The following is a 26,323-nucleotide window of genomic DNA, read 5'->3' as shown; positions in this document are numbered from 1 at the left end:
TGCAGGTTACTAACCAGTGACCAGGTGCGGGCTGGCAAGTTTCAGCCCGGGGGGCGCACAGGCGGCCGCATCACATGACACGCGATGCGGCCGCGTCATGATGCAGGATACTTATATATCATACTTGCACACTCTCCCGAACAGCCGTTAGACTGAGCGGCCCGGGGGACCGATGCCCCCCATGCCAGTGACTAACCTACAAAATTTATCCAGAGTGAGGGGGCGACACTCGAACCAGCAGCCTATTAGGAACATTTTAATGGGAATAAAAGGCATGTGGTCCAGTGACCTAGCCCAAGGGAGCCCGCTATGGGACCAGCGCAGACCTGCCCTGCTAACCTAACTTGTTAAGAACGTGGCCCAGTCTACATAACTTCTTTTCTATGTGCGTGCATAGTACAGAAGTGTGTATTTTTTTTACGCCAACTAAAAAGAAATATACGTCTTATTCTACATGAGCCCCTTTGTGTGGCTGTCCGCAGGGGCCACTCCTGACCGTATAGGGGCTAGGTCCTAATGCTATGAGAAGAAACACTTTGTAACTTTATTGTTAATTATTCTATTTTTTTTCCTCAACCATTTATATAAATAGATAGTCAGCAATAGACAACTGGATACATTGGCAGGGTAACCATGTACACTCTGCTATATGAGTAAGACAACAATAGAGAGGCTGAGAGGCAATTAGTCCTCATGCATGTAGTATGTGCTCATACTGCACCCATATGAACTAACTGTCTTCTAACCCCAACATGACACCATGTTTAGACAACAGGAGTAACACTTAAAGCGCTCAGTCACACACGGCTCACCCGCTACCCAATCAGCGCTCTCCTCTCATCCAGCACCGCCCCGTTTACCTCAGAGAGCCGCACTGCCATAGGTCCAGCCCCCCTCCCGCCGGGCGGAAGTGGTCACACCATCTCCTTCCCCCCTCCTCTCACTGCTTCCGGTGCACCGTATTCACCCGGTACACGGCGACACTGAATGGTGTTGTACCGGCTTCGGCCGTGCAGCTGGGATGTCTGCTGTGTACGGTCACCTCCTCCTGGTCTCGGTGTAAAAAAAAAAAAAAGAAAAGAGAAAATCAAAAAAAAAAAATTAAGAAAGAAACTGAGGGTAGAGAGTGTGTGTAGTGCAGGCTGGTTACCCTGGGCTGCAGCGCTCAGCAGACATGGCCTTTGAGAGCCTGTTCTCCAGACCCCCCAACCCAGCCATTGACACCCACATGCCAGAGTATGCAGGGGACGAAAGGTCGAGTAATAACATTCTATTATCATTATTATTATTTATCATCATTCTATTCTCATGTCTGGGGGGGTGCAGCTCATCAAGGGCTATTGTGCAAAAATATTGTCTTCTCTCATCTGTCTTATTATTAATACAGTGATGACACTAGCTGGGCTTTGTGTGTATGTATATATATATATATATATATATATATATATATATATATATATATACTATATATGTACATTGTACATCTGCTACTGTCCACCATCTTCAGATCACATCTGCATTGGGGACAGCTTACTTTAAGGCACTCACGTTTATACAGCTTGGGGCCTGCGAGGAATATGTTTACATTGTACTAGTTCTAGGCAAGCTGGGATTGATGTACAGTGAGATTGTAGTCTAGTATTGCAGGAATAAATGGATTGGTGACTTAAGAGGTTGTAAAATAGCACAATTATAAATCATATGCAAGTGAGGGCATCCTTGATGGGTTGCAAATAGCTTTGAATTAATAGTCGGGGTGCACTAAATAGTTACAATATTTAACCTGGTCTTTATATACATTTGATTTTTAATGTAGGTTTGCAAAGACATTGCGGTGGTTATTTAGGCAAGATATGGGGTTACAAAAATGCCAATCCAGCACAACTACCGTCTTCTGTAATCTGATGTTTATATAACTTCGAGTGTTCTGGGAGGTTTAGATTGATTTGGTTATTTAGACGGTATGCTAAAAAAATTAACAAAGCCAATATTAGATACAATATTATGTAGTCTAATATTGATATAAAATCAGACAGCAGTGTGAGTCTGAACGAACTTTGTTCTGATTGTTTAGGATGGACTGAAATTTGTTGATGTGTTGAATGAAAAAAAAAATACCTATTTTCTGTGTTAAAGAGGAAAAGGCACATTTTATTGCAACTAGGATTGTAGCTGTTTGGATAAATTGCCTGGTTAATTTATAAGGAGCTATAAAATATGACTAAGCTGTCATCAACATATGTATGACGAAATAATGGATAAAGCATAGCTGTATAAACATGTTTTACCTGTCGCGTTGTACAGGACTTTTCCGACTTCAGCTATGAAACATGAATTTGAAATGAGACTGTTTTATGTCATGCAAAATACAGACTTGGGGATTGTTTTTCTAAAGTGCAATAAACACATAATAGAAAAGGCACTGTTTTTATTTAGGGATTCCCCTGTAAATATGGTGTGTTTGTTATCACACAATATAACTATGATTGATGCACAATTTTGCATGTCATTTTACAACCGCACTTGTGTGATCTCACCCTGTAAACATTTTGAGTTTATTTTAGTTAGAAGAAAAAAATATCACTTTTTAAATTGAGTAGTGTTCAGCTACATTTTTTTTTATTATATCTGGAACATGATCTAAATTGTATTTATTGATCAGATTTAAAAAAAATAATAAACAGCTATGCAATAGTGTGGAAGGTGTCATCCAAAGCACTTTCTGCCACTGCAGCCATGGTTTAGTTTAGGTAAACATAAGAAATTTAGGTAAACATAAGTAATATAGGTAAAAAGAAGTAATTTGTGCATCATAGATTATATTTAGAACAAGTTACAAAGACTGGTGCCGTGGTAATTGGAAAAAAATTGTGCCGTACCTATTAAATGTTTGCTTTTATCTAAACCGTACTTCACAAATGACCGTTATGTTGTGTTACTAGGTAGCTACAGCAGTTTTTTCACCAGTTGTCTTAAATGTATTTCTGCATTTTTAGCTAGTCTGGCTGTTTCTTTGTACACAACTAGTTTGGAAAACTCAGTTCAATATAACTGTTAAAGAAAAGTATTATTGATTAAGCCCAAAAGACATACAAATCTCATCTATACATAGGCAGAGCAAAAAGCTTTTAATCGCATTGTAGCTGGCATTGAAATTCCTTAAGGATTATTGGCAAGTACTACTTTCATGGGCCTGTAAGAATAATCTCGCTCTCCAAAGAAATGTCTGCTCGTTACTATTGCCCAATTGAGAATATGATCTGCAAACATTTGTATCCATTACTGTGCTGTCTATGGACATACAGGCACCATTGAGATGGCAGCACGGCGGCTTAGTGATTAGCACTTCTGCCACATAGCACTGGGGTCATGAGTTTGATTCCCGACCATGGCCTTATCTGTGTGGAGATTGTATGTTGTCCCTGTGTTTGCGTGGGTTTCCTCCCACACTCCAAAAATATACTAGTAGGTTAATTGACTGCTATCAAAATTGACCCTACTCTCTCTCTCTCTGTCTATGTTAGGGAATTTAGACTGTAAGCTCTATAGGGGCAGGGACTGAAGTGAGTTCTCTGTACAGTGCTGCAGAATTATTGGCACTATAAAAATGGCTTCTACCGATGATGATCCACAGCGGGTCTCGTTGAGGATGCTTTCAATGTGCTGTGAACGCTCAGACAATCAGGGTCCAAGGACGGGAGACATCCCAGCAAGCTGCGTCGTCACGCTTGCAAAGACCGCTGTGCTTTTACAGCGAGCCTTCATGTTTAATAAACTGTCATTTTCTGATTGTAAGCACCCATGGCACAATGCAGTGCAGACACCTAGAAGGCCTTACCTTTACCAGCTCCTTTGTAAAACTAAAGGTTAATGAAGGGAACTGCCAGAAAGCAAATAACAGGCCTGGCTGCTAGCCACGTGCTATTGTAGTGATTAGATCTATCCTCTGACTGAATGAATACATAAAACAAGTAGATGGGTTAGAAATAGTTTTCATGTAAACATATTTTCCCACCATAAGGTAGCATAAATGTAGCAATATGTTGGAAAACCTTAGCTGGTGGCAGAGGCGTTACTTACCATAGTAGCAGGGGCACTCCCCATGCCAAAACCTTGTGCATATATGTCTATTCCACCCCAAGGAGGCAGTATGTGGGGGCCCTTGCAAAATTTTGCAACGAGGGCCCACTAATATCGAGTTACACCTCTGGTTGATGAAGTTTAGCGAAAAGCGTGGACTTCCTTAATCAACTGTTTAATAAAGTCCACAGCCATTTTCTTAACTAGTTTTATTATATTGCTTTGGAATATAAATTATGTTGCATTCCTGTCTAGCAAGTAAGAAAAAATGCAGCGCTATACAAGCAGTTACGTTTGAATATAATATATTGACTTTTTTTTCAAGTGCATGAAAAAAAACGTAGAAATATATTTGGATGGAATGTGTAAATTAACATGCTGGATTTTCTATGTGATTTTTAACAAATACATAGTACCTGTGTATCATTCTTTTGCCACTGGCAGTATTCTGTAAAACAATCACACTGCTTCAGCCCACCAGCATAATTTGCATTTCAAAGTCATAGTGCGGGCTCTGGGAACGCAGTCAGGTCTGTAAAGCTGTAAGAGTGGGAGCTGGGCTAAATATTTTATGCTGTGTCCTGTAAGTTCTGTTCTCTGTATAGGCCTGATATCATTAGATCTTCTCTCTGGAGTGGCGGAAAGATAATACACTGAATTGTGCATTTGCTTCACTGTATTAGGGTGATGTAAAGTTGGATGCAAGTTTAATATGTCTGCCAATATTTAAAGTTACACTTGGGCAACTCTGAACTTGTAGGACAATGTAACTGATGCATAGCTTAGTATTTGCATGGCATTAACTTGCACCAAACTTTGTGTAGACGCAAGAAAATATGTCTGTAAAACATACGAATGAGATTTGGCTAACTAAATGTATGCACAGTTCAGGTTCGCGTGGTCAACTTGGGTCTCCACTGCCCGTCTGCTTCCCGAAGTGCAAGGGGTGGCTAGTGTTAGATATTTGCAGTTGCAAATAGTTGTGTGCAATTTGATACATTTTACATGACATGCAAAATTATGACACACAAATACATTTGCAACCAGCTCTTGATCAGCCCTTAGGTGTGGCCCTGTATGACTTCCCATCCCTGCATTGACCATCTTACATCCCTCTGCAATAAGATAGGGGTAGATTCCTCAGTTTGACTAGTTGAATTCCCTTGGTAACAGAAATGCTCTGTGGAGATTGATGGAGTAGCCATTGATATTAATGCAAGTTTGAAGATGTATAGCTGGGAAGCTATGTTCTACTGAAGCTATGTTCTACTGTTTGAACCATGTCGGCAACGTTTCACCCATTGTCTCTTGGCTTAAAGCTGCAATTTCTCTTTTGGGGTAACTGAGTGACTTGGAAATATTCTATTACACTTACAATTTTTAATATAGCTGAGTGGGTATATAGGTTAAGAAATTTAAATGTATCTTTTTGCATCATATATAAAGAATTAATATGGTGCTATACTGGTCCTTTACAAGTAAATAGTGTCTAATTTCTACACCCATCAGTTATTTTGGCATATTGGGGGCACCCATTTTGTGTGACTTCATACCTCTTATCAGGTTACCTTGTTGGGTACACAAGTAGCTGATAAATCTTTGAGGTTGATGGATGGGATTGTGTAATGTCTTTTATTAGCTGAAAGCATTGCGGCTGCAGTCAGTCTAAGCCTCCCACACTGTCACGGGGCTACAACCGCTTTCTACTGCCACAGGGTAGGGTAATTAAATGCTATAATGCTTTCAGACAGGCCAAACCCTCCACCCCCCCCCCCCCCCCCGTTTGGTTTTGGGAAACGCACATCTGTAATCATGCGCTTCCATCTCAACGCAAGAAAGTAGGACATGCTCCCATTTTTCCTGTTCCTTCCTTATCTAAAGAACCCAATGTATAGAGGCTGACCTTTTCTCCATAGGGGCAAGTGGTCTCTGTGTGCATGCATCCAAACATTGGGACTCTGTAGAGGAGCACCAAAGCCACCCGTGTGCACATAACCCAAGGCCTGGTCCAGGTGCACTAGACCATGACCAAAGTACATTTAAGTCCCAAAAACTTCTTCTAAACTCCTAAATTGATGTGAACAAGAATAGTTTGCCATAGGAATCAATAATCCCAGTGACTGCTATATTTCATCCATCTTAAATGCCCTTTGCCCCCAGTCAAATGCACTATGGGCAAACGCGGACATCTGAATCTTTAATTGAATAATACTTAAACTAGTATAGGACTTTTGTTATTGTTGTCTCATAACTGCATTGATTTTATTTTTCTTTGTTCTTATTTTTGTGAATGCCTTTTAGCTTTGGGCTTTTATATTGATTTGTATGATAGTTATCTGTCATAAACCACTTATGATATTTCTGTTGCAAGTAGTTATGACTTGGAACAGGAGAGGAATGGCATCAGGTGGTTTTAAAGGACAGAGGGACATCATAGGCCCAATGGTATATAAACACAGAGGGTGGGCACTGCACAATTGAGTCAAGTGGGACGGAAGGGAGAGGGAGATGGCTTGTATAGAAATGGAGTAAAAGAATAAATCTACTTCCTCCACCTTTTTCCCCCCTACAAAAGATGGTAAACATGTTTATAAGGAAAGTTGCACTGGAGAAAAAGGAGGGACAAGCCAACCAAGGTCACAATGGCAATGAAAGGCTCCAAGAAAAATAGGAGGGCCAGGGTAACATAATCACTGTGGCAGGCCACAAGATGATTGTTGGTACCATTTTTCCTTCTTTTCTTTTTTTTTGTCTTCAGATTACTATTAGTGATTTATGATTCAGGATTGCCATGGCAACCACAGTCACATAGCAAATGATCTAGTAATCAGAGAGGCTTTGGAATGCCCCTGTCTGCACTGTGATATTTCCCCCTCCTACCCCTCTGCTATCACAAGACATGTGAGCCTGTGTCTATGTACCAGGCCGATCGTGTCTGGAACCATTTTTATTTGCTAACCAAGCAGTTTTTGAAAAGGCTACAGTGATTTGTAGAGGATTAGCTAGAAAAATCAGATGTATGCTTAAAAAAATCACTTAACTTTCAATTTAAAGTAAAAAAAAAATCTATGTAGGATTGCTGCTTTAATATCATTTACTATAATTAATGCTGGTGTTTGGATTTCAGTTTAAAAGCCAAAGTCTCTTAGTATTATGTGACATTGGCCTCATTTAGAGGTAGGATTAAATCCAGCTATAAATTTAAATTTTGCACCTTGAAAGCACCATGTTGCCCTGCAGAGGCTGGGAGGGGGGATTTAGAATGTGCAGAGAGATTTAAGCTGGTTTTGCTCTTATCCCTAAATTTAGGGGACAATATGTACTAAGTCATCTTATACTAGTTTACTCTAAAGTAAAAACTGAGCAATCTGGCATTACAAACAACTTGTATTAGTTTGTAAACATAATTCTGTTCTTTTCTGCTATAATTGCATCATTTTATTTATGTATTGTTTTTATTTATGTATTGTTTAAGTACAAATATTTAGTATTCCTCTACTTTGGAAAACTTGCTATTTAAAGTTTTGTTTAATATCTCCATAATTGTTCTTATTTAGTATTTTGCAAATGGAAAAAGAACAAATTTACACAGATTTATATGTAAATTTTCCTTGGCTAGAGTGAAATAATTCTGGTGAGCCAGATGCATTTATAAATATGTAAAATTGGGCTCTTAATGTACAAAGCACCTCCGATCATTAAGGACATAAGGATTTTTTAACGTTAAGGACTAACATGATGGTTATAGAAAACGTAATAAAATGACCAATTTTAAACCTGGAAGCCATTCTTATAAACTGCGGTGCTAATTTTACAATACTTTATTGTTTGACCATATTTAAAAGTGATTCGTTGAGCTTTGATGAAGAGCTATGGCCGGTGGTCCAGTACGCTCATTTTCCTACAGGAAAGACTAGCACAATTCAGCACTATCCGGCTGTCGGCATTTGGTAATGGTGAGGTTACCCACTATTTGTTATCTGAGTGGGGCAAATTTGATTTTGGAGAGTACCACTAAGGGTGGAGCTCTCCTTTCAAGTTGAAATTGTTGGCAGTATCAGAAATAATGAATTTCTAGCACATAATAGATTTGTGGCATGTTGTGTTTACATCTGTAATTATGCTGAGTGCCAATGAGTACCAGTCACTGTCATTGTCTGCCCTCTACTCAAAGCCAGGGGCCATCTTTCTTGTTATACTATCAGAATGCGGCTAAATCTCTCTCTTCCACTTCATTTACATAGTGAGACTCCAGCCGTTAAATTAACGGTAGAGACGCACGTTATTAGAGAATCAAGCATTTCAGGGGAAAGTAATATGGACATCCTATAGAGATATTTATATAATCGTTAAAATAAGACCTGTTAATTTGGGGTACCACTCTTAATGTGCGCTTGTTCTACTGCTCTCCACAGAAAGGAGGGTGAGCTGGAGGATGGCGAAATAGATGATGGAGGGTTTGAAGAGAAACAGCCAGATGAAACAAAGGAAGAGGCTAAGGAAGAAGAGGAGGAGCCCTCGACTGAGAGATTACATAAAAAGTCAAAAAAACGGAAAAAGAAAGTGAGAGGAAAGAAGAAGCGTCACCGCCGAGTGAAGCACAAGGTGAGAAATTTGGGGGGCTTGGTATTTTACTTTGGTGTTTTGGAATATCTGGGAAGGAGGGGGGCATTTTTTTATTTATGGAGGGCATTTTTTTTATTTATGACTTGCAGCTTTTCTTTAGCACCTTTTTTAGGTATTGTACACTGTGATTGAAAGGCTGGGCCAGTTTTTTTGCAGTCTTGTTTGCACTTTAAATTCCTATATCCTCCCAGGTGATCATATTATCACATTGGGGTGCAGGAGTCAGACCGCCTGGGCCTAAGATCTTCTAGATTAGCTCTCTGTAAGAAAAGAAAAACATTTTGGTTTCAGCTCTAATTGGACAGTTATGTCTGCTTTAGTCACAGCAATCGAACAATTGCTGTTGAAAGGAAAACTTATCTGTAGTGAACCCCAAGATCTATTTTGACCTTCAATGGGGCCCTCTAATAATAAAAAAAAAAAAAGTAATACAAGTAAAAAATATAGTAATAAAGCACAATTTAAAAAACACGCAGTCAGTTCTAGCCCTTATAATTTGTCATAAACAAGAGAGAATTACACATAGACAGATTTAAGGCCATTAACAAATTATAATTATGAACCTATATATTGCGGAGGCCTGTGGAAAATATTTATTTCTTTATTGTTTTTAAATCACTCGTATCAGTACCTTTCTCTGTAGAACTTAGTCTAAATTCTTTAACACACTAACATTAACTTACCGGTATGTTTTTGTTGTTTTTTGGGCAGATACAAATAAGTAGCGTAACCAATAAATAGCAAAAACACTAAAACGCCTGGTGACGCTGGTACAGAAATGTATCAGGCTATTGTCATACGGGTGCTACATTTATCAGCATTTTTAAAGCGGCAATGCCGGGTCCCTAACCCAACCCTATTGTTATTCCTAACCCTATGCCTAAGTGTAAGAGTTAGGTTGGATGAGAAGCGGCATTGCTGCTTTAAAAATACTGATACAGAGGTCGCAATTTAAAATGACATCAAAACGCTGCCGTTCTTACTGCTGATCGTGATTTGTTATCACATTGTCGGGGACTTATTAAGGTCAGTTATAATTTATTAACAGTCGGCCAAGTCCGTTTCGTTTTCTTTGGTTCGTGGTAGTCACAGTCGGTGTTATCAGCGACTACCACTGGTGATGAGAGACGCAGATCTTGTGCAGAACGGAGGTGTCGAGTTGGGAGATATTTTGAGACAAGTGAAGAGATATATGTTGGTGCAATTATTTTGATGGCCTTGTATGTTAGTAGAAGAATTTTACATTGGATTCGTTGAAAAACAGGTAACCAATGTAGAGACTGAGTGGTTTAGCAGAGGAAGAACAAATATTTGTGACAAGAGCACACTTCTGGTGAAATACACTCGAACAAATTCTTGCTTTTTACTTAGTTTTTAATGTCAGGATGGTACAGATTCCACACAGTTTCTTGTGACCCTAAACACTAGCTAGACAAAGACCAGCCAGCATTCCCAGTGTTAACCACCCTGAGCAATGAAACACACCAGCTTTTATACATGACACTCCTCCCACAGCCCTAGCTTGATGGTGACACACCCAACATCCTTTTAAGAGGGAACTCCCATCAGTGGTTCTGTGTGCTCTGACTTCAGGCACACCCTGTCTGTCTGCTGTGGAAAAACACACTTCCAAACCATTTAAGTTAAATCAAACTTTAAACTATTATTTGTCACACTTAAGTCTTCTACCTGTTTATCTTTAAATTAGATGCATTGCAGCACAAATGTGATACTCTGCTTGCTTGCTTTCTTTGCATATTGCCAGCTAAATGCCTCCCTTTTTTTTTACAATATATACATACAGTATATGTGCTTGATTCATTAGGGAAAGTAAGGCAAAAGAAGGAGTAAATGTTCTCCTGGACAAACCATGTTACAATGTAAGGGGGGCAAATGAGTTTATTATTTTGCAAATAAGATAAATACTGGATGTTTTTTCATGTAGCACACAAATAGTTGATAGCTGATTTTTTTTTTTAAACTCAAATGTAAGGTTGATCTAAGACAGTGTTTCCCAACCCTAGTCCTCAAGTACCCCCAACAGTGCAGGTTTTCTCTATCTCTTTGCTGGAGCACAGGTGTATTTATTACTGACAATGTTTGAAAGATCCACTTGGTACCTGGAAAACCTGCACTGTTAGGGATACTTGAGGACTAGAGTTGGGAAACACTGATCTAGGACATGCCCTATGCCAACTATAAATCTGTCCTCGCATTTTAAATTTACCCTCCCCTCCCCCTTCCAATGCAACATGGCTTTACCAAGGTGCAAAGTTACTCCTTTTTTGAATCGGGCTCTATATGTTTATTTCCCAGTGCAAGCGTGTGTGTGCATACATATGTGTGTGTGTGTGTATGTGTGTGTGTGTATATATATATATATATATATCTATCTATCTAGTGCTGCCTGACGTTGTTTTGTAAATGGAAATTTGAATATGGAGCAGTGATATAATGAACGAAACTTACTACCTAAACACCCAGTTTACTAGTATTATGAGGTGCTGTTTAATGTCTTTCTGTCTCTGCAAAATTGAAGTTTTAAGTTCCTAAGCAGCTCCTCTGCAGCCTTTTACATCTGTGGTTTAAAGTTCTAAGAATGTCTAAATATTTGTACGGCTGTATCATTATATTGCAAGTTCACCTCTAGATGAAACATTTTTCGCACGGTCTTCATCCTATGGTATTCTGAACCTTGACTGACATGTAAGTGAATGTATTTTACAGCATAGCTTAACGGCCAGTGACGACAGCTCAGATTACAGCTATGATTCAGATGATGACCACGATGAGAGACCATATAAACCTCCCATGTACAGGGACTACGACTCCCATTTTGCTCAGGTAAAGGTTTTCTACGCCAGTTGTTTTATATGTTGGCTGCGCTATACACTGTGTCATCGTGTACAGGGGTTTTAGATATTTTTTTTATGATGTGCCGCAGCAAGATGTATTCTCTCATATAAATATATGCATATTTTTGAGGTACACGTCAAAGTAATAAGACAGCAGTGAACTGTAAAGTTATACTCACAATTAGGGGAAAACAGAAGGTTCTGAAAGCACCTGATCCCATTGTGGGCCCATACCGGGGAAGCAATTTGGAAGGCTGAGTGTCTTAATCAGGACAGCAGGAACCGCATTATAATTGAAACAAACACAGTAATAACACAAGTCTTGGGGTATATTAATCAAGCTGAGCGTTTTTGTCAGGTTTGAAAAGTGGAGATGTTGCCTATAGCAACCAATCAGATTCTAGCTGTTATTTTGTAGAATGTACTAAATAAATGATAACTAGAATCTGGTTGCTATAGGCAACATCTCTACTTTTCAAACCACTGGAAACTCGCAGCTCGATAAATTTACCCCTTGGTATTGTCACAATACTGGGGCAACCACAAGCTAATTACTCTGTACCGTGGACATGGAAATATACTAACGCACCCAGGCAAGTATCCAGATAAAAATATGCATTGTGTTTATTAATACACAAACATCAGCAATATTTATAGCACTTTCAAAAATATGACTACCAAAGTCATATATGGCAGGTGGGACATACATCACAAAAGGGGTGAAAACACTACACGGGTGTTCTATTAACCACCTTGGGGTATCCAATCCAGGCTTGTAACGGCTCTGTGGAAACTTCTCCCCTAGCGCTGCCATATAGGAGGCAGTGGTCACTCTTCTTTTGGCGAGCACACTGATCCACAAGGGGTTCCAGATGAAGAAAGAAGACTTGCCGATCATAGCAGTCCCTGTGTAACACTCCAATCTTCAGTCCAGCTAGAGACGTAACTCCACTCCAACCTTGACACTCAGTTCTTATAGGATGCAGAATGTGTTTAATGCAGCAGCATGTGCTATTATATATAGATCCAATTCAGTCTCCACCCCTCCAACAGTAGCTCCACGCTGTCTGAGGATATCAGGTTCACACAATAGGTCTTGAGGAGCTGTATCGCTGTTTAAAAATTTAGTAAGGCAGTTTCCTGGATCTCAAAACAAACTATCCTGATAACAGGGGATGTAGTTTTCTGGCGTTCACCATGGATTAACACTGGGCTAGGGGACGTGGTTCAGATGTTGCACATCTTTGCGTCAAACCCTGCCGGTGACGGCTCCATATTGTCCGCAGATTCCAAGTTCACACACAGGTTCTCCTGAAAAGAGCCTTATCAATGGTGATTTAATTATCAAGGGCATTGTCTTGGATCTCAAACACAGGAGTGTGGTGATTTAGCCTGGGGGCACAGTGGTGCATTTTTGTCCAATAATCGGACAAATCAGCCGACATACGACCGTTCAGGCGGAAGTCGGGTTAGTGTGTATAGTGACACGATGGGCAAAAGTCCTTCGAAAGTGTTGATTGTCGGCTCATTTGGTTGATAGTACTGTTTAATATTCTCCGACCAATCCACCCAAGGATCATGTAGTGTGTATAAATGTCCGATCCATCCACGAGCAACTGCCGATAGTTCCTCGAGCTGCGACTCCTTTGAGGTCGTGTGTATGTTAATTTCTGATGCCTGTACCAGTCCCACATGGTGCGGTGTCTGCGCATCACTGATTTGGTAATTACGTGTTTCTAGCGGTAAAGCAATAGCAGGTCTCTAATTCATAAATTTGGGGTTTGGCGTGGTTGCTATTGAACATGCTCTGCCCTTTATTTAAATTTCTTGGGGATATCGTTACCTGGACCTCATAAGGCGTTTCAGTGTGTACAGAATTCTTATCTTTGCCCGGACCGATGGTCTTTCGTTAATCGTCTAAAACGTGACCAGTGTGTACGCATTAATTCCCCGAGCAGTCGGACCTTTGGTCGAAGGTAAAGTCGTTGTAGATAATGCGTTGGTTGGAAAATTCTCCAGTGTGTACCTAGCCTTAATTATCAGGGGTATTGTTGCAGGATGGACCCCTTCCTTGCTAATCTGCAGATGATAACTCTTATACAGCATGGCTCTTTAACAGGTATATTGTTAAATTCAACATGAAGACACTGTATATGCATACTTTAATAGATAGTAGATGTGTGGGATTAAAACATAACTAGGGCAATGGAGGATCTGTGTGTTTGTTGGGGGTATAATAGGGCCATTTTGTGAGAAACGAGGCGCAGTGGTGGTGAGGTTAAAGCTTAAAGAAGGCCAAGCTTGCACGCTTACTTGGGAAAATAGAAGTTAAGGGGCAAATAGTGCGTATTGGTCGAGCCAGACAACAATGGGAAAAAGTGCTTATTGAGGTTTTCATTTCGATGGCACACAGCATTCACATGTTACCACTCGGTATGCAATCTGTCACATTGATTCCTCTTTTCTTACAGTATGGCCATGTACCTGGGAATTACATGAGTTTCCCAAAATCCCTGCATGCCAAGAAAAATCCAATGGAGTATGACGACTACAGCAATTACAGTGATGGGAACTACAATGAGGAAGAGCAAGAGGATTTTGCAGAACAGCTGAAACACTACAGACAGGCCAAGGAAAACTCTGATGCGGCCGAACCCCCTTTTAAAAAGCCATGCACGAAAATGAACCAAGCAGGTAACATCTTCTTTCTGTCATCCTAGAGGGCAAAAATATTCCCTTACAATGACTGTACGGCCAAGTAGCAGGTTACCGAAGAGCAATTTATATATGTTGTCCCTGCTTACGTTGTTACTAGCTGCACAGAGCCATTGCTGACATTACAGATGATTGATTATCTGTCATTGATCACTATCCTTTCCCATTGTGGAACCAGTCTCGTGGTAGGGTGGGACTTTGACAACGTTTGGTCATTTGAGCTGGGTTCTCCTAACTGAAAGTATCTTGAGCTGGGTAGCCTCTATTGATAAGTGGTAGTTACAGAAATACAGCATCTTTAAATAGTCACATAGCCTTAGTGAATTAACGTCCTTTCCTCTCCCAGGAGCCGAGCAGCAACAGAAAGGGTTTTTCTATGGGCGAGGAATTGGTCCGCAAAAGAAGAAGACGACGACTATGCGTAAAGATCGTGGTAGAGGAAGAGGTGCACATAAAGGGCCAAACACTTATTTCCAAGACGGCTTTCAGGAGGTAGGGACCAAATTGTTATAATGTCTGATCAATATGGTATATCTGTGTAAATATAAAATAGAAAACATAAAAAGAATTCTGCACCTAAAAACAGCATTTATGTGGATATGAATGTTCACAAATTCTAAAGAGATCATAAGCTATGGTGGAAATCCAAAAGTCTGTGTATCGAATACATTATTCAGAGCTTGTTCAAAATAATCTGCATATTCCTGAGCCTCAATAGTTTATTATATTTTAAAAACATTCATCTAAATAATAGGTTCGCTAGCAGCAATATGTTTTAAATATTAATTAGTGGAAACAATCGGTGTAAATGGTACCTTACCTAATGCATGTTTGATCTATATTGGAAGTCTGTCTAAAATCAAACTGGCTTCTAATACATAAAATCCTAACAATGTAAAAGGTCTGTAATTGTAACAAAGCCTATAAAAAAAACAAACAAAAGTATCCCGATTGTAAAGATTTAACAATGTCAAGCAATGCCATATTGAACACGATGTTGTCAAGGGTAAAAATCTGCAGCAAAGTAATTTTAACGTCCTTGGAGGGAGTATTTGTGTTTTTAAATTGGGGACATCAGGATTAACATGAGTTAAAGAATGAGAACAGAACGGTACTCTGAGCCTAGTCAAGCACACCGTAAAGTGATTCTAGTCTATGGGCCGCGTTACTTTTTACAGTAGCGTGGCCTGCGGACTATTACCGATATTATAGTGTGCATAATTACCGTTAATACAGTAATCTTTAACGCTGGTTTTTGCTCGCAGCTCAGGGAGCCGCGAGCAGAAATCAGGGTTAAAATTACCGTATTAATGGTAATAGATTTAGAGCCGCGTTACTCGCGGCAGAATTGAATTCCCCCCCCTATGTGTGGAAACGTCCACTGTGTCAGTATTGTGAAGATTACTATAGCATGCCCTTTTTCTTATAGGAAAACAAGCCCATGAAGAAATGGGTGACAATGAGTCAGGAGTTCATTAGTCAGCACACAGTGGAACGCAAAGGAAAACAGATCTGCAAGTACTTCCTGGAGGGCCGTTGCATCAAGGTAAACTGACGCCAATAAATATATAAAGGAAACATGAAACACATTTTTATATTGTGACAAATGGCCCGATAAACATTACTAGCTATCAAGTTGCCGCATAGTGCTGTAGTTTGCTCTGAGACAGCTGTTTTGCCAATATGTTTCCCCTGGTAGGCAGAGGAAACTCAGTCCAAAACCCACCTCTTTCACATGAATTCTAGGTGTATACATCAGTTTGTCAGATTAGAGCTTAATCCACCTTCTGTGTTTAGATCCACGGCACATATTGAAATTTATTCCATGCACTCTGGAATACTGTACAGAATATAAACACTGGTACACTCTGTAGCTATAGGCTTTACAGCAGCAATGTTCTATTCACATTTGGAAAAACTAGAAAGTATATTCTAGTAAAGTGCTGTAAAAATGCATCCGATTTTTTTTTATTGCTAAACACAGAATCACTAAATAACGTAAGATTAAGAAATGACAGATGTCACTAAGTAATATACACTAGCGCCTCTATTACTGTCAATAAGTTTCAAGAGGTCCTCATGACATCTGCTGGGGTAATTCTCAGACTTCAGTTTGTGTTATTTAAATAAAGTTCATTGAAAGAATGCATTCTTGTATTTTGATTGGTTGTTCCCTGAACCACACAGTACCCTTAACAAGATCTCTCTTATCTGCACATAGAAATACATCCCCCTTTGGGATCGACTGAGACTTGCAGCCCTCATATTTTGCACATTGAACATTCTCATTTTCAAGTTATCTTTGGTTAGATGTAAAATACTTATTGCAGTGGTATTTGTTATTGATGCATATAGAATTGAAAGACTGAAAAGTGCTGAGATTCAATGCCATCCATGAGAGCCTATAAATAAAAGTTTGTCAAGAATTAGCCTTTAATATAGGCCATTGTTTAATTATTTTGCTACTTTGTGTAATCATAAATATAAAGGGAGTACAGCATTTAGAATTGGGCAAGTCTGCAGTGTCAGTGTCCCATATATTAAAGAGAAAGGAGTTTCTATCGCTATTGTCAACCTTACATACTGCTTGCTTCAGGTTGGTTAGATTGTAACCTTTACTAATAAATTGTTTTCTTACTTCACCTTCCCTATGGAGGTCCCCAACACTTGTGCAATTACACCACCAGCGTTGAAATGGTCTTTGTGTAATATTCATCAGTCATCTTTGAGGATGGCAAATATCCACTAGAATAAAACTGTTTCAAATCTGTCTTTGGGGTAGATGTAACAAACCTTCTAAAAAAAGATGTTGTCCATAGCAACCAGTCAGATTCTAGCTATAATGTATCTAGTGAATTCTAGCAAATGACAGCTATAATCTGATTGGTTGCTATGGGCACTACCTATTTGTCTCCTCCTTAGAACATTTGATACATCCTACCCCCTTTGTGTGAAGCTTAATTTAAGTTTCTGTACTATAGTCCACATTCAATTTTATATTATAGGTAAATATATATTGGAGACATGTCTCCAGTCTCTCTCTTTATGTATTTACTAGTTTAGACAACATCTGACATTAGCCATAACACAGAATGGAACTCATTTTCCACCACCTCCTTCTGTAATTTCATTTTTGAAGTTGAAGCCAAAGTTTTTATTGTACAATGACAAATCTTGCGGAGTTGCATGTGTGTTGTGTATAGTGTGTGACGGTAGTGATGTCACATAGGCCTGTAAACACCAGTCCTGGATTTTCTTGGGCATCCTCATTGGTTCTATGCCTGCTTATGTATTTTGGAAGATATTAAATATTTGTCCTCGTGGTCGCATCAGCTTTTGGCAAGGAACCCCAAGAAGCAAATTCCTCTCCACAGCCCTATGATATACAGTAAAGGGGTATAAGCTAAAGCCTTATTATTATAGACCTCTGAATTTAAGATCTCAATCCCTCCCTTATCTGCAGTGTAATCATTATATATGTATTGCTCTAAAGGGATGTTATTGTATTATGTTCCTGTAGAGGTAAATTCTGATGCATAGATCCCGCGTTGGATGTCATTGACTCGCATAGTGCTTAACGTCTTTGTTGTCACCAGTGACCTGGAGTCATTTGGAGGTCATGTGTCTGATTCCGCATCACTACTTGCACTCATAGGGAGAGCAGTCTCCTAGGGATTGCTCTACCCACGCGGTATAATGACCCCCTGGGTGACGTACAGCTCGTTATGTGATTCTGCATCTCCTTACTCAAATGTAGACTTGGATCCAACTCTATGGTATTTCATGTTAGCTCGTAGTCAAAAAAGTTTAACATAAAGAAATAAAAATAACATTTTGCTTGTATCAAGTAAAAAGTAAATTAAAAATAGAAAAGTACAGCAAAAAAAAAATAAAAAATAGTGTGCCCAACGGAGGTGCGGATTTGTCCCGTACCCTGGCAAAGTCTCCTGCGTGAAGCAAGCTGGGTGGCTGTCAATGCCCCTCCCTTGTAAACTTTACATTCAAAACACAGATTAGAACTGGCAGATGGTGGCAGAGACTTGTATGTTATTCTCTGTGAAGATTTGTTAAATGTACGTTCTTTCTCTTCACTCCAGGGAGAGCAGTGCAAGTTTGACCATGACGCCGAAATAGAAAAGAAGAAAGAAATCTGCAAATTTTATATACAAGGATACTGCACCAGAGGAGATAACTGCATCTACATGCATAATATCCTTTTACTTCACTGCTCCCTCTTGCTCTTTGTTTTTCCTATGTAGGGGCAAGAACTTGTATTTTCTGATTAAATGTCTTGGAACGACTCTGTCCATGCAGACGACTGGTGCATGTTCCTTCTCTACTGCCATTGTGTCCATGCTTGCTACAGGACGTGTTCCAGTTTCATTGTCCTGCACACTAACGGTGAATTGCCATGTATCTTTATGTAGCTCTTGTTTTGATTAGATTTTGTGGTTATGGGATGTCCCCACTACCCATGTTGGGCTGTTGACGCCTACTCTGCTTACCAGGAAATTTACACGCCATGAGACCTAAATATTTAACCTGTTGTGGCTGTTGTTACCACTCTATCGGTGGGACTGGACTGCGAGACTGTAGGGGTGTGCGACTGGACTGCGGGGCTGCAGGGGTGTGCGACTGGACTGTGGGGCTGCAGGGGTGTGCGACTGGACTGCGTGGCTGCAGTGGTGTGCGACTGGACTGCAGGGGTGTGCGTTGGGACTGCGGGGCTGCAGGGGTGTGCGACTGGACTGCGGGGCTGTAGGTGTGACTGCTGTGAGAGGTTACCTTTAACCATTCATCACTGCCGGGAATCATGGTTTGGTTTGTGCTCCATGGTGTTGTGACACTTGTTTAGCTTTTAAACCTCTAAGTCTTCTCCTTCAGTTCCTTTGTAATTTGGTTCTTTCTGAAGCAGTAATACTGAGGTACATGGCTCTGACACCATGAGAGATCCCAGAACGAAGAAATGGAAATTAGGAGGAAAAAGACTGCCCATCACAGCTCTGTCGCTACCGTGGAGATTTGCCCTTTTTTGTTGTTAATGGGAGTGAATGTTCAGCATGTCACGAAGTGCTGTACTGGGCCAACGGTGATATTTGGCTGAATAGTGTAGATTATGAAAATATCATCTGCTAGATAACCATATTACAGTAGATAATACCTAGATTACTAAAAAGTCATAGTCCTCTTCTAATTTGAGATACATTTTTGTCCATGACTGCGTTGCCTGTTTTAATACCAGTTTGACAGCTCATTGTAAATAACTGCTTGGCGATAACTGATTATTGTAAATGTATCTGGTTGTTTTTCATTTTTTTTCTAAATCTGATAACCTTTCCGAAACGTTCCAATGTGCTGACATCTGCTGGTTTATGTGGAAATGTGACTGTGTAACTGTTGTGGGCACATTACAGCTGTAACCCAACCTTGTCTGATAGTCCTCATCTGTTTACCATCTTTAGACACTAGTGAATAAAGCTGAGTATTCTGGAGTCCTCAGGAACAAGATAAATTGAATTCATCAGACTCCATGAAAGCATCAGTTGGAACATTTATGCTTCTTCATTATATTCTTGCTTGGCCGTTAGACATGTTGTCGCTATTAGTTTGTTGTAACGTCGTTTTATACAGCAGACACATTACTTATATCGTGGTAACGGAACGAATAGATGGTATTGTTTTTGTCCTTAACGTTTTTGCTTATACGTGAATTTCCTTGCAAATTTTTCCACACCGGAGCCAACTGCTACCAAGGCGACAACTGCAAGTTTTCTCATGAGCCTCTTAATGACGACACCAGGGAGCTACTGCACAAGGTAAGTGTCTGAACCAGCGACGCGCTGCAGAGATCTAGTGAGAGATCTCCCAGCACCTGTATAACTTTCTCAGTGCTGTAGTGGAAATGGGCTTTTCCACAGAACATGGAGCAGAGTGGACCTGTGTGTTCTGGGCAAGAAACATAGGGTTAACTAGCTACTTATCATTTAACCAGCTAATATTTTCTATGCTTGTGGGGGACTCCCTCATTTTAAAGTGCACTGATTTCCTACGTAATATATAGTCTGCATTCTCATTGGTGCAGCCCTGTGTGTGAAGACTAAGAAACGTATCTTTTGTAGATAGCCACGTTAGTTATTGTTTGTGTGGAAGCTTGCAGAAACAATACTTCACAAACTAATCAACTGTACGAGAAGCCCCCATGAAGGGGTGACCCTAGTATATGGCAATGCATTCTATACAACCTACAATTTTCCAGTAAGCCCCGTTCCACCGCCCTCACTTCCGTTCTAGGTGCTATGGAATGTATACGATGGCTTTTATCCATAACGTACAGGAGCACGGTCACTTAGAATCAGCTGATGTTACCAGAACCATTGCATGCATGTTATAAAAGAGAGAAACAATCATCGCAGATGTTCGAGTCTTACATTAGACGTGTTCTCCCTAGGTGTTAAACACTGAGGAAGAGATGCACCATGAGGTTGAAGAGGAGCCAGAGGAGATGCCAAGACACGGGTAGGTTTCAAGGACTTTCTGCTGGCCTGATAACTTAAGTGCACAGACAAATTCTCATCCTTTCATTATTCCATACTGTGGATTTCTCCCAAAGCCATGTAACCTGGAATCGCATCTGTTACCTGCACACTAAACCGGTACATAGAAAAGCAGCAATATATAATCATCTCTTTACATAGGGCATGCAGCAACGTGCTAATGAGGAGTGTTCTAAACAAAGCTCATCGCACCAATTTGCTGTTAGGCTTCTGCTAAATCGTGTTTAATGTTTTTTTGGTCATTTAGAAGAATTTTCTCGCATGTATTTAACTACTTTACTTTTTTCTAACTGCTAGTGAGCATTAATTTACAAATAAAACCTCATTTGTCCTTCTCAAGGCGTAAGCACAAAGTACTGCAAACTGGCATTTTTAAACGTAGGCCTCTGATTGGCTGGGGAAAAATGACAGGCGCTAACCAGGACTAGTTCAATTCTTCCATTTATTGAGGGAAGTAAAAGCAGTGGTAGTAGTATAGCCCACTAACAGATAGTGGGCAGAGAGACTGGGAGGACCTGTGGTAGTATTATAGATGGTGTATAATGTAATTGGTCTAAATTACATTCAGAACACACACCGTCTTATCCTGGCACTTTGAACGCGGAGCAACAAGATCATTTTTTAATTTCACTACACTGCAGTTTATCGAGTGTTAGTCACATGTCCACAAACCTAGCCTAGCATTTACGTGTGCAGTCTAACAGTGGTCTTATATATACAATGTATTTTGTCATCCTTAATGTAGAGGAAAGTTTTACAACCAGCCATACATGGGAATGCCGTTCCCACCCAATCGCCCATCAATGTACAACTCGGAGCCAGTGCCTGAAACCGGGCCCCTGACGCCACCCCCACAGTCTGTACCAATGTACGGCAGTCCAGGCATGAATGCACCGTTCAACCCACCTGCAATTAAAGGCCATGGCCCAAACCACCAGAGAGAGGGCCCCAGTGTCCCCGGGCACCCATTCCTCCACGCTGCCGATGAGAAGCCGCATGGAATGCAGCAACAAAACAGCTACCAGTCTGCCCAGAGCGCACCTGGGTTCTACGACAACTACTACTTTCAGCAGGCCGTTCACCATGTGCAGCCCTCAAGCGTCCCTGAATGTAAGTTTTTTTTTTTCTACCTTTAATCCTTCCTGTGTGGGTCACCGAAGGTTGGTAACCAATTAGAAATTGTGGTGCAGAATTTAGTTCCATTTATAAGGTTAAAAGAGAAAACAATTTAATTTACATGTACCTTTGTTCCCCACATATTGCCTAGTTCATTAAGGATCTTAACTTGAGAAACTTCTTATTTCAGTCTCCTGGACAAAACCATGTTACAATGCAAGGGGTGCAAATTAGTTTTCTGTTTTGCACATAAGTTAAATACTGACTGTTTTTTCATGTAGCACACAAATACTTGATAGCTTATTTGTACACTGAAATTTAAAGTTGATATTTGTCTGCTACATGTAAAAACAGTCAGTATTTAACTTATGTGCAAAACAGAAAACTAATTTGAACCCCTTGCATTGTAACATGGTTTTGTCCAGGAGACTGAAATAAGAAGTTTCTCAAGTTAAGATCCTTAATGAATCAGGCCCATAGTTGGTAAAACAACTAATTTTCTTAGTACCATTAGATAGATCTTTTCCTGTGTAACAAGATACAGATCTTAAGCTTTCCTCCACCTTTTCTTAGTTGTATTTCTACTCAGCCGGTCAGTAAATCTCGGTCAGTAGGGTAAAGATGCTGACCGAGGTCACAGGAATGCAGTATAGACCCACAACGCAAAATATATCTTATAAATGTAAAATGCTTTCCTCATTTGAATTGTAATAGATTTATGAAGCCATCACAGGGGTTTATTTCTTCATTTGAACGAAGCTGTGTTCACATCTGTGTGTTTGAAAAATGAGTCAACACGGGCTCTTACTGCACTAAGCAGGACTCCATTTATCTGAAAGAAGGGACTCGCGTGAAAAGAGAAACAGCTGTGTTCTAAAATCTTCAACGCAAGATTAAAATTTCAGAATGCTACAGTGTGCGCTACAGCATTGACATTAACGTGTTTTAGTTTTGATGCGCTTCTTTGTATTGAATAAACAAGCCACACTCAGATGTCTGTGTACGTTAAGAGACTAACCCACCGTTTTAAATGTGTGTTGTACATTTCTGACTTTCAGCTATGTATAAAGTTTTGTTTGCGAGAATTGGGAAAAAAATGGATGGTGCGGAAACCAATCATCTTCCACCACAAAGATCAGTGAGCAGAGAAGAGGGTAGGTATATATAATGCACAGTGCAGTATAGAATTAAACGGTGCAGCAATTGCTACAGAAGGAGAATGAAGCCACTCAGTACACAAATAATTTTAACTACTTGAATAAATGGATCATTAAGACAAATCTAAGCATGGTACAATTACCGTAAATCCTGCCTAAATCACTGAGCACAAAATATTCCAATCCTAGAGTTTTCCTCGTCAGCTGTTATGCAACCCTTAAATTAGAAACTGTTTTTTGAAATATGCTCTCTGGGTCACATTAATATTTCTCTTTACTTTTTTGTTAATTATTATGGACCACATTTTAGCTACCTAGAACGTAGGAGTCCCCATATTCATGCTTGTCTGTTCACGTTACCATTAGTTAAGGTTTTGCTTAAGCGCCTCATAAGGGTCTTATTATTATCCGTTCACAACATGGCGGGGTGACCTCTCAGCTACCGTAAAGTGAAATAACCGAGTGACGCTGCAAAAGTCTTATTTAGTGTTTTCAGTAATGTTTGTAATATTGATAGAATCCGAGGTCATTTTCACCTAAAGCCACTATTAGTCTTAATGTGTTTTTTTGTTGATTGATCCCCTTTTAATCTTTCCGTCATTCTCCACATAAACACAAAACCGTTTCTGACGCCGTTCAGTGAGCTAGGTTAGGGTGATGACGTACAGCCTGTAACTGTATGAATAAATGAGGTAGAGATTTGCTTATTCAGTCTGTTTTATTTCAGATGAGTTTGCCAACTGGTATAGCAGTGAGGAAGAGGAGGATGAGAGCGGTGTAAGTTCAATCTTAAAAACACTGAGAAACCAAACAAAACTGGCACTGAGTAACTCCGTAGAGCAACAGCCCGCCGCTCAGAATTCTGACCCGAAGCCGACGAAAGACAGGGCTGCTGGAGTGCAGACATTTGACCCTCGTGTAAGATCTCCCCAGGGGCAAAGTCCTGGACATCAGGCTGAAAGTATCGCCTCCAACCCAAGAGTCGTACGTGACCCCAGAAAAATCAAACCTAATGAGTCCTCCGCTGCCGGTCACCTTGCTCAGTTTGGAGCCAATACCAAGCAGAAAGGGGTAGACGATGAGGACGAAGACTCGGAGAGAGAGCTGAGAGAGAAAGCCGCTATAATACCTTTAGAGATTTTACCAGGTATTAGTTTAAGAGATCCACGGTGTAAGCTGAGGCAGTTCAGTCACATAAAAATGGATATCCTACTGTCCAAACCCAATTTTGCCAAACTAATTGTCTGGGCGCCAGAGGATTTACTCCCAGTCCCCCCTCCCAAGCCTGACCCAGTTTCATCCATAAATTTGCCGTTACCTCCACTTATTGCTGACCAGAGGCTTAACAAGTCCAGGGCCCCGGTCGGCGAGCTACACCAGTCCAGTTCAGACCCACGGTTAGAAAAGTTGGATCCAAGACTGGAACCGAAAGCCAAACAACCAAGTATTGCAGCCAAAGGCAGCTTTGCGGATCAAACCGATTCCCACGTGATTATTAACAAACCCAGCGATCCCCGCCTTCAGAAAAATCTTCAGTCCAGACTTCACAGATCACCCAGCTCGGACAGCCAGCCCGGAGCAATGAAAGAAGCATTTTTACATAAAGTTGACCCCCGCTTGGCAGCAAGATCAGCAACGGGTTCCTCACCAACGTCCGTTAAACCCGCTCCAGATGTTCTTTCAGCTTATGCTCCCAAAATGTCCCCTTCAAGTAGTAGTAGTAGGTTGGGGACTCCGGGGTCTATACTTAAAAATATCAGTTTATACAATCCACGGGACAGTGCTACAACCTCTATAGATCCTGCCTCAGTCGGGGTAGGAGAAAATGAAGATCAGAAAAAGCAAAGTAAAAACGAGTCTGGGACAACCGACAGCGTGCAACAACCCACATGTTCTGTCGGGGATGCGACACCTTCAGTAGATACACAGAGTCAAGAGGGCAACGAGGACAAAACTGCTTGCCCAGACGAAAAATTGGCGGTATCCAATACACCTGCGATGGCCCAGCCGAGCGATGCACCAGCCGTTCATAACCTGCCCATCCAGGTCTTATCAGGACTCATAAGACCTCCGTACAACGAGCCAAGACCGATCAAGCCAGCAGTTCCCGCCAGCCAAACGCCAGTCGCTAACGTTGGGGCTGAACCGGACGACAAGCCTTTGAAAGAAGTTTTTAAAACCTTTGACCCCACAGCCTCTCCGTTTTGTTAGCTGCGCCTCTGTTTCTCAGAGGAGACATTCTGTAAATAGTTTTCTTTTTCCACCGCTGGTTTGTAACTGGCTCTTTTTTTTTTTTTTTTTTCTGCTTTCATATTTATTTGTAAATTATAACCGCACACCTCTAGGCTGCTCCCAGTCTTTTCAATGTAGATGTCCGCTGTGCTGACTGCATTTTCTGTGGTATTGTGTTTGTCGTTTTTATTTTTTTCCTTTGTGTTTTCTTAATCTTATGCCCTAGTGGATCGTGCTAGGAGTCCCAACATTATAGATCGCAGTAAGGCACTTTCATGTTCATAGAACATAATGTGAAAAGGATACATGTATATCTTTTGTGCTAAAAACTCATGGACCTTTTGGAACATTTGTATAACGGTAGGGTATCAAGCAATACTATGTAAATGAGCTATACCGACGTGAAAAGGCAGACTTGTATAGACCGTTAAGCTCAATACAGCGCCGAGGAATTCAGCTAAGCTCCGTTTCAGTCTATATCGCATTTTATCATTTTATTGCTGTCAATAAATCTGAAAGTGTATGTATAAACATGTTCATTTGTACCCATCTGTGAAATTGTGTTTTAAACAATTTTATTATATACCTGTTAATAGAGAAAATCGTAGGACTGTCCCTATGATGCTGAGGAAAGGAGTTTTTTTTTTTTTTCTTCATTTAATTTTCCCTTAAGCAGTCAAGAAATTGTGTGTGTGTGTAGTTTAGACAATTATGTTTATGTATTTTGCATGGCATTTTTGTATTTACAATTATTTTTTTTTATTTGTGTAATTTCAATACTTATTATTGATCGTTTATACATTTTTAACTAAATATTTAAACAAGTGACATTAATCTGTTTAAGTGCACAGGTTATGTTTTGGGTGGTTTAATCTTGCTCGTAAAACTGCTATTGGAAATATGTCATACTTTGATTTGTACGTGCTTCGATTCACTTTTGCATGTAATATACTTGTAAGTGTATACCATAAAGTTGAAATGATTTTTA

General features: G+C 40.3%; 2 protein-coding genes across 4 annotated transcripts in view; one reads left to right on the top strand and one right to left on the bottom strand.

The window, feature by feature from the left end:
• The window catches only part of LOC142108870 (C-reactive protein-like), a 29,906-nt gene extending 28,870 nt beyond the window's left edge, over positions 1-1,036 (bottom strand). The window contains exon 1 of one of the 2 annotated variants that reach the window (XM_075192809.1): positions 861-1,036. In XM_075192809.1, the coding sequence (XP_075048910.1) occupies positions 861-881 (21 nt within the window). In that variant the 5' untranslated portion in view covers positions 882-1,036. Of the gene's footprint in view, positions 1-812 lie in introns of both variants that reach the window. The other variant, XM_075192811.1, reaches the window with a different exon arrangement.
• Positions 965-26,323, top strand: ZC3H6 (zinc finger CCCH-type containing 6). 2 transcript variants are annotated; one of them, XM_075192806.1, is made up of 12 exons: positions 965-1,254; positions 8,496-8,685; positions 11,434-11,550; positions 14,033-14,255; positions 14,623-14,768; positions 15,706-15,822; positions 18,374-18,485; positions 19,983-20,092; positions 20,725-20,792; positions 21,576-21,940; positions 23,005-23,100; positions 23,831-26,323. In XM_075192806.1, the coding sequence occupies exons 1-12, from the start codon at positions 1,175-1,177 to the stop codon at positions 25,312-25,314; spliced, it is 3,108 nt and encodes a 1,035-aa protein (XP_075048907.1). In that variant the 5' UTR covers positions 965-1,174; the 3' UTR covers positions 25,315-26,323. The 2 variants fall into 2 exon arrangements, with proteins under 2 accessions (XP_075048907.1, XP_075048908.1); XM_075192807.1 differs by lacking the exon at positions 965-1,254 and adding an exon at positions 7,922-8,036.

Source organism: Mixophyes fleayi, chromosome 12 (assembly GCF_038048845.1).
Source record: "Mixophyes fleayi isolate aMixFle1 chromosome 12, aMixFle1.hap1, whole genome shotgun sequence".
NCBI lineage: Eukaryota > Metazoa > Chordata > Amphibia > Anura > Limnodynastidae > Mixophyes > Mixophyes fleayi.
The sequence above is the reverse complement of the archived record's forward strand: the minus strand, read 5'-3'. Positions and strand labels throughout refer to the sequence as shown.